This window comes from Pygoscelis adeliae, unplaced genomic scaffold (assembly GCF_000699105.1).
Source record: "Pygoscelis adeliae isolate BGI_AS28 unplaced genomic scaffold, ASM69910v1 Scaffold77, whole genome shotgun sequence".
NCBI classification, from domain to species: Eukaryota; Metazoa; Chordata; class Aves; order Sphenisciformes; family Spheniscidae; genus Pygoscelis; species Pygoscelis adeliae.
Window position 1 is genome coordinate 5,588,399 of NW_008825216.1, and position 14,288 is coordinate 5,602,686.

General features: G+C 37.9%; 1 protein-coding gene across 1 annotated transcript in view; it reads left to right on the forward strand.

The window, feature by feature from the left end:
* The window catches only part of COG2 (component of oligomeric golgi complex 2), a 57,783-nt gene that overhangs the window by 24,757 nt on the left and 18,738 nt on the right, over positions 1–14,288 (forward strand). The window contains exons 2-9 of the mRNA XM_009329238.1: positions 782–943; positions 1,594–1,659; positions 2,588–2,668; positions 3,285–3,388; positions 4,697–4,805; positions 6,481–6,660; positions 9,648–9,772; positions 11,099–11,225. Of these exons, the coding sequence (XP_009327513.1) occupies positions 782–943; positions 1,594–1,659; positions 2,588–2,668; positions 3,285–3,388; positions 4,697–4,805; positions 6,481–6,660; positions 9,648–9,772; positions 11,099–11,225 (954 nt within the window). The remainder of the gene's footprint in view (positions 1–781; positions 944–1,593; positions 1,660–2,587; positions 2,669–3,284; positions 3,389–4,696; positions 4,806–6,480; positions 6,661–9,647; positions 9,773–11,098; positions 11,226–14,288) is intronic.

Below are 14,288 nucleotides of genomic sequence, written 5' to 3' on the forward strand. Positions count from 1 at the left end.
GGGGTGCTCCGGGAGGGCCTCCTGAGGCGGGGGGTGGCGGGTTCCCGGGTGGGCGAGAGGAGCCCGGAGCCTTGGTCGGGATCTATGAGCTCCGCCACGGCTCTGTCTCCGGGCTGAGGCCCCCAGAGAAGCGCTGAGTGTGTGTCACTGAAAGGGGGATCCGGGCCGTTTGCAGAGCTAGGCGGCTGGCACCTCTGCGGTTGCATCCGAGCAGGGCTTACGTCTAAGTTTGGCGAGACTGAAAGGGCGGCGGAGCAGGGGGGCCTGCCCGAGGAGAGAGCCGGCAGGTTTGCAGCCGGCTGATCCGAGTGTCTCTGTGCCGGGCCGGGGCCGGGTGCTGCGGCTCACCTCCTAGGGCAGACCCGAGTCGTACTTCCTCCAGGTCGTACCCTGCGTGCTTTGAAGCCAAGCTGCAGGCAGACTGATAACCAGCATTCAGGCCTCATTGCTTAGAGAGCTCAAAGTAGTTCGTAATACTGTATTTCGACTTTTGTTTGGGTTTTTGTTTGGTTTTTTAAAGCGTATGCAGGGAGTATACAACCTTGTATTTTGGAGAGCTAGTCTTTCGGTACTCTGACCCACAACATTGTATGCTTGTGAGATTAAAGACCAAGACTTTGGAACATTGACAACTACTCCGTTAAGTTGTCTTTTTGCCCCCCAGTACTTCAGTTTGGTCAGCTCACTGGCATATGGAATACTTTATTTTGGGGTGGGGTGGGTGTGTTCCTGATTTGAACTTTTCACTTACATCCTTCTCTCTTTCCTGTTTCATTTTCAGCCGGATTTTGATGTTGATCACTTTGTATCAGACTGCAGGAAACGAGTGCAGTTGGAAGAGCTCAGAGAGGATCTGGAGCTCTATTACAAACTCCTTAAAACTGCCATGGTAGAACTCATAAATAAGGACTATGCAGATTTTGTTAATCTCTCAACAAATCTAGTAAGTCTTACTAAGTTTTACTATGTAGTTCAGACTCAACATGTTTTCGTGTGATTTTTTTATTTTTCATATGAAAAGTATGTGGCTTGTATTTTGGCATTATTAGATTTAAGACGTCTTAAACTGTGACCCCTTGCACTGAGAGAAACTGAAAGACCATTATTGTAGAATATAGCTACTGTAAAGAATTGCTGTTGGCCCATAATAAATGCTTTAGATATATGCTTTTTGTCTTAAAAAAAAAAAATCAATACGTAAGGAAGTTAGACTCAAGGCAAACACTTGACTGAGAATTTTAGTCATTTACACATTAAAATGTCTTGTTCACTGTGTATCCTGCTCTTTTACTCCAGTTCTTCCAGGTTCCAATTATATAGGTTGAAAGAGTGAGATTTAACATTTTTATTGAAAGAAAAACTTCTATAGGTCAAAGTTTTCTTTCAATTTTGGCTTTGTGTGACAAGCAGTCTGATATCTTTATCCCTGTATTGGAGGTAACATATTTTTGCGTTGCACTTAAAACTGGAGACTATAAGGGAGGTATAATTTTTCAGTTCTTTTTTAGTGTCTGTAAAATGATAGGCTTTGTCAGTAATTCACATATGAAGTTATCAAAAAAGTCATAAGTATTTTTGTGGTGATTTCTTTAGGTTGGCATGGACAAGGCTCTTAATCAGCTTTCAGTACCCTTGGGACAGTTAAGGGAAGAAGTTATGGTATGCTCAAAACAATCATACACAGCTTGGTAAAATTCAGCTCACTTTCATATGATATATAGAATGTCTTTTATTCACATTAATAATAATGATAATAAACTTCTCTGACAATTGACTTCTTAGAGCAGTAGTAGGAGAGGCGTGTTTTCAAGCAGTTGTAGTAGTAGTAAATTTACACTTTCTGTAGTGCCTTTTAACGAAGAGAGAAAGGATTTCTTAAACGTGATAAATGTATGGACTCTTGCAAGACAAGTATAAGGTGACATATTGAACTGTTTTAATATTAGAGTGACTTAAAGATGGTAGTAAATAAATCAGATGCAACCCAGTCCCACTAAGGACTTTTTTGCTCAGTCCTGTGGTTTAACCATAAAAGATCACCCTCTTGAAGGTCAGTCTTATTCTGACTCTTCCACAGTGACTTGGTATTTAGTGAAGGGCAATTTTTGTTCATCTTGGCAGCTGGTTCCGACGGATGTTTGCTGTATAAATGTGCCTTCAAGATATCTTAGCCTTGATATCTGAAATAGAAAATAGGTTCACAGTTAGCACAGAGAAATATTTATTATGTGAAAAATGCTACTTAAATCTGATTTATAACTTCAGTTTCAAGACATAAAATTATATTGGTTTTATTGCTTATTTCTGTGTGAAAGGTGGTTTGTTCTCTGTAAGGTACTAAAAGAACGCTTCTGGTTGAAATTGATACTTGTGGTGGCAGTACTTTAGGAGCAGCTTATACGTTCAGTTATTTAGTCTTATTTCTGTTTTGTTTTTTTTTACTTAGAGGCCAGTTGATGTACTGTAGCTTTTATTTGTCCTATATTCTTATTAATCTGTCTCCTGTTTTAAGTTTAGATTTTTGAGTTAATGTTTTTTAAAACTTAAGTGGGAAGCCAACTTTTCATACTGACTTTCTCTCTCACAGAGTCTTAAGTCATGTGTCAGTGAAGGAATTCAAGCAGTAGATGACCGAATGACTAAACAGGAAGATATTAGAAGAAAAAAGGTACAACAGACAAATGATTACCTGGGAAAGAGCCTCACTAGGGCAACTTTTGTTTTTGCCATTAACCCAGAGAAAATGAAATTTTAAAAGTTTTAGACTGTCTAGATACACACTGTGCAGGATTTTGCACTTGTAAAAATAATGATTGAAGCTTTGGTTGACAGACTTCATTTTTACAGTGCCTAGTTGATCATAAATCTTTATTTTACTTTATTTGCCAAAAACATCTACATTTGGTTTGGTTGGCTTTTTCTAATTAGCTATTCGTTTCTGCTTGTAGTAGTATATAAACTTGCTTATTATGAATGTAATTGAAATACAGCAGTTTACTTTCTTTATGAGGGGGAGGAACTAACATTTGTCTTTGTGCTTAACTTGGTAAAAATTGGATAAGAACAGCTGTTCTACATCTGTGACAAACATTGTGGGGTTTTATGGGCTTACGTGAGCAATACTTCAACTGAGACATGACTCAAGTGTTAAGATGGAGGGAGGGAACTTAACACCAGGAGAAAAAAAAAACAACAACAAAAAAAAATCCAAAATATCTTCAGGGTTGTTAGATAATATAAATTGGGATTGGGGTCAGACGTGAAAAATCTTTCTTTAATTATAGATGTGTGTCCTGAGACTTATTCATGTTATTCAGTCTGTTGAGAAAATTGAGAAGATTCTACATTCCCAAGGCACTAAAGAATTGTCCTCATTAGAGGGAAACAGGTAAAAATTATGTAAATGTTCAGTTTTGTTTGTAATTGATGGGACTAACTTAATTTCATGGTATTGGTGTGGATGAAGTTACAAACATTAGGATATATCTTTAGAAATGTAACTCTGATGGAATAAGTGACTGTTATTTTACTATTTTCTCAGGTTTAGTCTTCTGCAAACTGGTCATTCACAGAATATGTAACTCAGCCTCCAAAATTCTGAATTACTTGTAGTGCTTTCAGTAAACGTGTGCTTTTTGAAGTTTGCATGCAATAATCTTTTTTTTCTTTTTCTTGGAAGTCACTAATCCTGTCATGTCTGAAATATTCTCTACAGTACAGTTTATTACAATATCATTTGGAAGTAAAATGGGAAATAGCTTTTCTTGTTTTCCCTGCATACGTATAACTGAAAGGACTGCTGCAATAGTCTGAGGCAGGCAAGCCACACATGTAGTACTTCTGGAAGATGGAAAGTTTGTGACAAATTCCAGTCAGACTCACAAGTTTTGTTTTTTAACAACTTCATGGAAAGTGTCTTCTCCCTCTGCCTTTGCTGAGGGATGGAAGATGTCTTTCAGCCAGTTTTGGAACTGATGCACCAGCTATGCGCTTAAAATAATTGACTGGGATGCAAGTGCAAATTAAGCTGAAGGAAAAAGACAATTTCGTGAACCTGTTTGAATGTGAGACTGTCTCTTCAGTTTAGTGTGCTGGATCACATGGTAATGAGTTGGGAGAGGTAGACAGAGTAATAGGTTGATACGTAGAGGGACAAAGCATATGCCAAATGTTTTCGGTCAGGGTGAGACACTTTGCAGAATCATGTTTTGAAGCAAGATTGTACTCAAATGGCTGAAAACTTGGCTAATTATATACACCTGAGAAGGGTAGGACTGTTTCTGTAGAGATAACTGTCATTAGTTTCACCACGTGACAGAAAAGGGAAATAAGAAACAAATCTGGATAGTGAAGATCGCTTACTGCAGAATGAGCTGTAAGGCTGCCTTTTCATGTGACAGTAAGCAGCCCTACCCTATGGCAAACAGTGCTTCATACTGTTGAGGCAGCTTCTTATGTTCCTCTCAGCTTCTGCTTCACCCACTTCATACCTTAGTAGCTCCAGAATAACTCTAATCGTGTAGTCTGTTCCAGATTACTATTGCATGATTGCAATAATTGTAGTAGTCTATCAGAATTCCAAATGTTTAGATTAAACCACAAAAATTGGGGGAGGGCATTATTTATCTGCTGCAGATGAAAGTGAGTTGATTTGAAAGGTTCTAACTGTGTATTCTCATTCTGTATCATCTCCTAGCCCACTGTTAACTGGACAGGTTTTGGAGAGAATTGCCACAGAATTTAATCAACTACAGTTTCATGCAGTACAAAGCAAAGGAACGCCCCTTTTGGACAAAGTGAGACCAGTACGTATTGCATGATAGCCAGCTTAACACTTGTAGGATCAAGCAAACCCAATATAATTGGAAGACAAATGCCTGTTTCCACAGAGTTTTACTGAATTGATTTATGGGGGAAAATGAGTTTCAAGAGGTCATTTTTATCAGTTGACTAGAAGTATTGCTTCTTCCGAGAGTTTACGCTTTGTTTGCTAACTTCTTTAGAATAAATTTCTTAGAATAAGAGTAGGAAATACAACAGACATTTTTGTCAGCCTAATGTATCTTGCAGTTTGTCTGCTTGCTGATGCCGAGGCCTAGTTCTAGAGATTTATGTTGGTTTTGTTAGCTGCAGTGTACAGACCAGGATATGAATGGAATGTGCCTACAGAGTGGCTGGCTTGAATATATTCAACTTTGTCTTTTGGTGAAATTTGTTGCCTGACTGTGGCTGTTCAGGCTGGTAGGCTGATCTCCCTAATATCCTGTTTGTAATAACTGTATACCGTAAAAGATGAATTGACAGGGTTTTTTTTTTCTTCTGTCTATTCATTGGGGAGAGGGAACAAATGAAGACTGGTACTTAAAGGTAGATAGTATGAATAATGTGAATATGGAGACGGGGTAATGCTTTAAGCTGATTAGCATGGAGCTGACATTCTTGATGGCTTTCGAGCTAGCGAGGTAGTTCATAGTTCCAGTTTTTCACTATGTATGTCTATTGGCAATATAAATGTATTTCAGTTCAAGACTTCCATGGTACCATGTTGATTCATGGGCAGTTTACAAGACTGTTCTGGCCACTGAGTTATCAAATATGGATAGCAACAGAAGTGTGAGCAACAGGATAGTGTTTTCATGACTAGTCAGCAATTGGGTTATGGGCTTTGCATATTCAGAACAAATTTTGTGGCTATTTAAAGAATCATTTTAGGATGAATAGACACAATATAGCATGCAAAAGGCCAGAGAAAAAATTTGACTCGTTAAACTGGTAGTTCAGCTGTGATTAACTTAATGTGTGTTGCTGAACTTGCTTCAAATACAGAGTTGTAACGGACCGTCTTGGGCCAGGAATATATCTGCAGGTAGTGTAGCGATGAGTTGGATCTAGTGGAAGAGATATTGCAGGAGATGAGGAAAAATGGTTAGCAAATGGAAGAATATATGTTGACTGAAGCAGCTGTTTGGCAGAAGCCAGAAGGAATCTAATGGCATGTCACTTTTTTTGCCAGTGTCACTCAATGTCTTTGGTTTGCAGTAATTTGACAAGTAGTGCTGGGAACACACTATCGTTGTAGTTTTTGACAGTGAGGGATAAATGCCACAGTTGTTATCCCTGGTGACTTATTGTGAAGCTTTTGTGTTATTATCACACATAGTAGTTCAGTTGAACAAGGAACAATTATTGACGTATTTCTTCAGGATAAAGGGGACCTTAGATAAGTTACCGCATAACTTGCAACGTACAGAGGAAAATAATTGCCTTTTAACCTTATTATAATAAATACTGTGTTAAACAGCATCAGTAACCCATTAAGCTTGTGTTAATGTTCATTTAATGGTGACAGTTATCAAAACTTGTGCACCTTTCAAATGAAAATGGAAAGCTGAATTAGGTATTTCTGGAAGAATTTTCCTCAGCAATGATGGCAAGACTTTGCTTTTGTTTTTTATTACTGTATTTTGTTTCTCTTCATAGCGTATAGCTGGAATAACAGCTATGTTGCAGCAGTCTCTGGAAGGCCTGCTCTTGGAAGGCCTTCAAACCTCAAATGTTGACATAATACGTCACTGTCTTCGCACTTATGCAACAATTGACAAAACACGAGATGCAGAGGCATTAGTTGGTCAAGTGCTTGTAAAACCTTATATAGATGAGGTAAGAGAAAATCAAGAATCCTAAGAAAATGAATTGATTTGCAAACATGCTTACTTTTCCTGTTAACCTCCAGCTTTCTTTAGCAGCTTCAAAATGCCTTTGTGGAGAGAGCAGGAGAACTGAACCCCAACACAATGTCAGTTTGTTTGTTGTTGCTATTTAAGAAAAAATTCACCTGTCACTGATTTCAGGTTATATCCAGTTGGGATTCTTTTTCTCATCTACATTTTTCTTGGGGTGAGGAATCCAAAAAACCAACCTTAAACCAAGCATATGACTGGCGTAAAATCAAATTTTTTCTGGACCAGGGTGCATCTGTGGGAATTGGATCAGATCTCGGGTTTGCATTTCTTCATGGCTGGCTCAGTAGCAGGCAAATGCAGCAAAAATAATTCTTAGTGCAATGTCCTTTTCTTCCCATTGTATGAGGAAGCAGTTTCTGCAGTTCCCAGCTGTACCAGGACAGTAGCAGGAGCAGGAACAAGTGTTTGTTTGGGAAGCATTTGCTGTTGTCTGGTGGGAAGAATGTGTCAGATAGCCAGTTTCTCAATTCATGAGAAACTGATTTTAGTAAGCTGTCAGTTTACAGTAACAAGTTGGACCAATCACAAAGTACTGATTGAATTTTCTGAAATGAGGGGACTTTCTGCTAATTCTCTTGACTTTTTCTGCTACCTGTAAAATGGTTCCTCACCTTTTTGTAGCACGGTTTGTTCTTACCACTTCTGGCCTGAACAAGTTGGTGACTAGTCTACGCTACTTTTTTTTTTCTTTTTGTTGTGGTTGATGATAATGTAATCCCTCCAAAAAAAACCTCAGACAGTAAGCTGCCACAAAAGTGTAACAAAGTCAGTTGTGCTGAATTTTTCTTGTATGTCAGCACACCTGCAGTTGCCACTGAAAACGTTTTTAAGGTCCTACAATTATATTATGGAGTTTCAAGCTTCAAGTGAAAAATCTAAAAATTCATTTTAAGATATTTGCTGTGTTTGAAATGACTTGAGAAACCAGGTTTGTGCTGAAGCGATGTTGCTATAATACCAAAACTTCTTTTGACCCTTTTCATCAGTGTGTTGGGCATTATGTCCAGGTCAGGTAATGATTCCGTACCATTTCAGAGGATATTTGTTCCCTACTGATATCTGAATAAGTGCCCTTTTACAATATAACTACTAGCGTTAACTGACTGCTCTGTTGCAGGAAGTTTCCCTGGCTTTCACTAGATTGTCAGAGTACTTCATAAATGCATTAAATTCACTGTCCTTAAAGAAGTTAAACTGGGTCAGTGCCAGGGCTACAAAGTTGGTGTCTTAAAACTAGCGTTATGAATCTTTCAGCAATATTAATTTTCCTGCTCCTGTGGGGAGGAAGAACTGTAAAGTACAAGAGCTGCCTTGGCAATTGCAAATATACACCTGCTTGAATTTGTGCGTGTTGACAGAAGGCAGCATAGATCTTCCTCTCATCGTTGCTTCTGCAATACATAGCACTTTTCAGTGGCTTTGAGTCCCAAGTTGTGTTATTGATGTATCTTTCCCTTTGCTGTCAAGATTTTCTTTTACTGACATTACTCTTTAAATTGAGGTGTTTAATAACATTCTCTTTGCTCAGTAAACCGTGAGAAGCATGGTATGATGTGAGGTACTCTTTTCTGCTTTCAGGATATTTAAAACAGTTCTCTACTGGTATTTTACAAAAAAATGAGACTGCTTATAGTATAAACACTTTTATTAAGACCTATAAAAGCAATGTGAACATCGTTTCTAAAAGTATTGAATATGTTTCTGTAGGCAATAATACAGTTGCTTTTTCTTACACTGATGTCCCTTTCTGAACATAAATGCAGAAATGACCTTAAGGTATCTGCTTCCTTTTTCCATTTAGTGGCCATTTGCCACGGTGTTCCCAAACAAGGCAAGTGAAGAGTTAATCTGTATAACTTTTGCTGAAGGAGTTGTTCTTCTAAATCAAGACAGGGAAAAGAAATTACCTTTTTCTCACTCTGTAATGTCTTCAGCAGCCAAGAGACAGAATTGTTACCTTTCCCTTCCCTGGGAAAGAATAGTATGCCTGATAATACCTGAGCTGTATGTCGTTGTCAGTAGCATGTTTCTTTTCTGCTGTTGGAAAGGAAACATTTAAAATTTTTCTGGCTTTACTTTGTATGCATACAGATTTACAAAGCAAAGCCAGCTCCTGGCTTTTGGATGGGAGAGGGAGTCAAACGGTGGTGGCCTCTCCCCTTAAGGACAGACTTCCTTTGGGTGCTTGCTAATGCTGCAGCAACTCCTGCGGTGGGGGACAGGTCGTCTTCCCCTCTGTTTTCTCAGTATCTGTTCTTTCCCCACTTCTGCACCGTTCCACTTGTTTATGTAGCAAGAGGCAAAAGTGTTCAGACAGGTGGAAGAATACCAAGAAGTAAAAGCTATTGTTCTTTTCCTGTATTGTCCAACTACAGTCTGCCTTCTCTTTATGGCAGAGAATTATCCCTTTTCACTGGATATGAGGTACTGTCCTGACAAACTGCTTTGCTAGCTGCATTAAAGGCTTAGCATTGTCACAGAAGATTCTTGGCTATTGGCTTACCTGCATTTGGGATTGGACCAACAAGCTCTAAATTTAGAAGAATTTTTTTACTTTATTCTGAGGTTTGGTTAGCTTTTGCCAGTCACCCATTTAACTTCACAGACTGCTTCAGGGGACAGTGATGTGTGCAGTGGGTGGGGAGCCGGACATGGTGGCTAACATTTAAAAGCAAGGAGCTCATTCCCATTCTTGTGGGCGATCTGGCCAGTTAGAGTGCTGCATTAAAGGAAGTAATAATTCAAGCTGGCGAGTTATACTGGGAAACTATAATATAAAAAAGTAAAACATCCCAATATTTGAGGTTATAGTGTTAGGAGTTTTGAGTGAGTAGACTGAGAGTCTTGCATTATGGTGTTTCATATTCACTTTTCTGACATTTAACACTGAACTCTTCCTGGCAGGTGATTGTGGAACAGTACATTCAATCTCATCCTAATGGCCTTCAGGCTATGTACAATAAACTGTTGGAGTTTGTTCCTCATCATTGCCGTCTTTTACGTGAAGTAACAGGGGGAGCTATTTCGAGGTAAATATCTTGGGGTTTCTCTCAGTTGCATTAAAGCTACAGCGAGTATCATATAGTTTTGAAATGCTTTGCATAATTAGCTTCCATGCATGAACGACTCACCTGGCCTTTCCTGAAGATTCATAGTCAAGTTTGATTGCTCTCTCGTGTCTGTGTTTTTCAAAACAAAACAGTGAACAAACTTTCTTGGTGCCCCAGCCCAGACCTTCAGAGGAGGGAAAAAGAAGCCTGTATTTCAGCAGTAGAATTGAGTACTGTTCATAATACAATGTGTCAGATACCTTGTTTTTGTGAATCCATGAAACATGATTGTACAGTTCATCCAAGGAGAAGGGCAAAATAAAGCTATTAAAAACTATGAGTTCAAAAGTTACTGGGTTGTTAATGTACATCAGAAAAGTGGGGATGATCCCCAGAGGTTTGACTGATGTATTGTATGAACTGGAACTACAGGTTTAATTGATTTGTGTAGTGCTTCCACTGTCTTCTCCAAAAGTGCTTAATTCTTTATGCAATTAAATTGCCTGTTTTGAAGTTTAAATAATTCAGGTCTACTGAATTGTATCCATTTATTCATCTGTTTCCAGGCTGGTTAATATAGTAGACTGCTGTAATTAGCAGAACTATGGATGTAGTCCCTAGGGAATTACTGTAGTCCCTGCAGAATTACTTTGCTAATTAGTCATCCATTGCTGAGGTTTTTATGACTCCTAAGTTTTACTAACATTTCAATTTTTTAATCCCTCAGCAAGTTTTAATCTTTCTTCTTAATAATGGAATGTTTCTACATTGTACTGTGGTGTACTGAACTGGAATTAAATGCTTGTATCTCTTCTGCTCTCAATTTATAAATTTTCATAATCAAGGTAGCTTTTAATCTTTTTCTTCGAAGCACAATATCATGTATTAAATACAGCTTGGAACAATTATGAAAAAGTTCTGCTTCTTTCCATTGCATTAGTCACATTACTTCTACTTGGTACCTCTTTGAAGTTTGGAGCTGTTAAAACTTGAAATATACAAGTAAGAATAGGAGTTCTCAGGTGAAATATACTCATTTTCCAGAACACACTGGCAAAATACAGAACTGATAAAATTTTAAAACACTTTGAGAGTTATAAAAAAAATACCTTGCGTTTGATGAGACTGTGGGATCAGATATGAAACCTGGAAAGAAGAATAGTTTAAGGGAATCGGCATACCTACATTAAAAAAAACTTAACTGCGTTTTGTCTACTGCAGTGCATGTCTTTTTAGTTATCCCTACCTCCAAATAGAAGTCTGGTGGTAAAATATAACCATGGTATAATTGCAATTTTATTTCAGTGAAAAAGCAGATATTGTTCCTGGATATGATTTCTTAGTGAATTCGGTGTGGCCAGAAATAGTACATGGTTTAGAAGAGAAACTGCCATCACTGTTTAACCCTGGAAACCCAGATGTGTTTCATGAGGTAATTCATTTTAATTTTTTCCATTTGTGATTCCTTTGACACACACAAGAATTGAATGAGTCATGTTGTCTAGCTTTTTTCCCTGCTGCTTTTCTGTAAATTCATGTTGTTGCATGGCTCGGAAAAGGAGGTTATCTCAAATAATTTGATTTAATTTTCACAGTAATTAATTCTCCCCTCAAGTTTGTCAGGAAAGCTTATACAGAAGTTATTGGAAGCCATTTACTCATGTGAATTTGGGCTTAGTATTTGTTTTAGGAGTAGATGTTCTTTCTCAGTTGAAGAATTGCAACCTAAATGAAGGCAGGAGTGGATGACTTCAATGTTCATCCAAGACTGGGACTTATGTATAGGAAGGGCTGTCATGTTAATTAAATACCTGGATTACAACTTGCCCTATACTATGGGAAGGTTAAAAAAATTTGTTGTTTCACTTGCTTATTTTAGCTTTTGCTCTCTTTCAGTACTGCAGATTATGTTGTGATGAGAAACACAATTTAACTAAAAGAAATAAAAATACTTGGAGGCAGTGTGATAAGGTTTAGAACATAAAAGAAGTATTTTCTCTGATATCGCAACCAATTATGAAGCAAGCTTACGTTAGAAAATGAATTTAAAGTACTTGTCACTCTTGTATTTTCATGATTGGCAGTGCTGCTCTGCCTCTAAACGATCATCTTTTACTAATGTTGAAACAGATTTCTTGGTCTAGTATGAAGATTGGCTCTGGCAGTACTTTATTAATATGTCACAAGTAGAAAATATGAGCTTTCTGCTTTTCTTCGTGTCCTGTCTGTCTGTATTTAACCGTGATTGCTGAAATATTTGGATTTTTTTTTCCTTGCAGCTTGACTTATGATTATTGTGAAACCTTTTCTTTTCAAGATGGAGACAGCAGGCAGTGATAAATTGTCTGAAGCAAGGCATAGTAAGCAGATCAGGACAAATGACTTGAGGAAATGTTGGATTGCTGGTGGAGGTTTATAAGGCAAATGATTCTTCCTGTGTTCATGCAAAACTGCTTGTACTAAATACTTATATTTTTCTTGGAATTTAAGATCTCTTTCATACAGATACATTGAGTAATTGAAGGCAGGCAGGCATGACAGTGAAAGTTTGCAGGGCTGGCTCTGAATAAGAAGCAAATGAAATGGATGTTGAAGAAAGTTGTGGTAATGCCATGCAAATGACACTATAGGGTCTTCCCTCTCCCCTGTGAGAATACTTAGTTTCACATAAAGTTTCAGTCACTCTTCAAGCTTTCACCTTATGCCCTGCATACTGCAAATTGTGAACCATGCTGGGCTTTTGTTGTCTGTGCTGCTTGATTTACACAAGAATGTATTTTATATTCAGAAGAGCTGGATTTGCTGTTTTAAATGAATTATTTTTAAAAGGCTGTCATCTTATATTAAGCTGATATTGGCCAACAGTGACATTGTGTTTATTTAAAACAAAAAAACACCAAAACCATAAAAACCCAACCCCCCCCCATGAGTTTCAAGTAAATCATGTAGTAAGTCTAAAGTACTTTCCAGACTACTTTTGACTACTTAAGCGACTCAGAGTCTAAATCATTAAAATATTTTATCTAAAAATCAATATGAAGTTGAAATGCCAAGTATAAAAATGCTATTATGTCTATCTGAAGACTAATAGGAGTAGTTCTGAATTAAGAGGGGGGGAAAAAACCTTTAAAATTGTTTCTGCACTGCTGATAATCCAAGTAATGCAACACAGATTTTTAGACAGAAATCTTCTATCTCTGTCTTCTAGGTTGATAGAAATGCAAAAAGTCTTTTTCTCCAGGTTTGTTTGCATATGTATATATGTATAGTTTTAATGCTGAAAAGTTTGAATATGCAATATTATCTGTTAGGAGGTTTTTAGATGTAGAGGAGGGGAATGGAAAAATACTTCTTTAAAATCCTGTGAAAATCAGACTGGCAGTGTTAACCATGTATGTTAAAATAACTTTAATTGTGCAGAGTTTAAAAAAAAAAAAAATTGATTCAGGTTGTTGTGCCTTTATTTCTGAGTCAGATTTGTAGATTTACAGGCATGTGAAAAGAATACTTTTTATCCCTAAACATTCATTTGAGACTATTAAGTTTAGATTCCTCTGTTTGAAAATTGGTCCATTTTGTTTCCTACTTCAACTTCTCTTAAATATCTTTGTGCAGTAAACAGTCCAGTCCTAGAAGCTGAAATGGGAACTAATCTTGCAGTTGGTTCCCTTGCTTGGATATAATGTTATCAATAACTAGACAAATGTCTCGAGTTGTCTTCTATTTTGAAAGTGATAGGTCTTTTCAGAGTGTTTGGTTTATATCTCTGACTAATACTTAAGGTAGCAGATTATTAACGGCTTGTTTGCCTTTTTACGGTGCTGGGTTTATAATCTAAGAAAGGAGGCCTGAAAGAGCACTAATCTGTCATTCATTCTGGATTTAACTCCCATACTTTTTATGATTCCATTGTGTTATAGATACAGCCACATCGCGAGAAAAGTAGTTACCTAAAAGCTTTTGTGTGCAATTTCCAGAATACCATCTTGACACACTGAAGCTGCCATGTCACAAGAAAAATATGCTGTAATTATACCTTTAACAGAAAGTTATGAACTTACTGAGATAGACAACACAAAAGCGTGCCCATGTCATAGAATCATAGAATAGTTTGGGTTGGAAGGGACCTCTAAAGGTCATCTAGTCCAACCCCCCTTCCATGGGCAGGGACACCTTTAACTAGATCAGGTTGCTCAGGGCCCTGTTTCCAGGGATGGGGCATCTACCACCTCTCCGGGCAACCTGTTCCAGTGTTTCACCACCCTCCTTGTAAAAAATTTCTTCCTTATACCTAGTCTGAATCTACCCTCTTTTAGTTTAAAGCCATTCCCCCTTGTCCTGTCGCAACAGGCCCTGCTAAAAAGTTTGTCCCCATCTTTTGTATAAGCCCCCTTTAAGTACTGAAAGGCCGCAATAAGGTCTCCCTGGAGCCTTCTCTTCTCCAGGCTGAACAACCCCAACTCTCTCAGCCTTTCTTCATAGGAGAGGTGTTCCA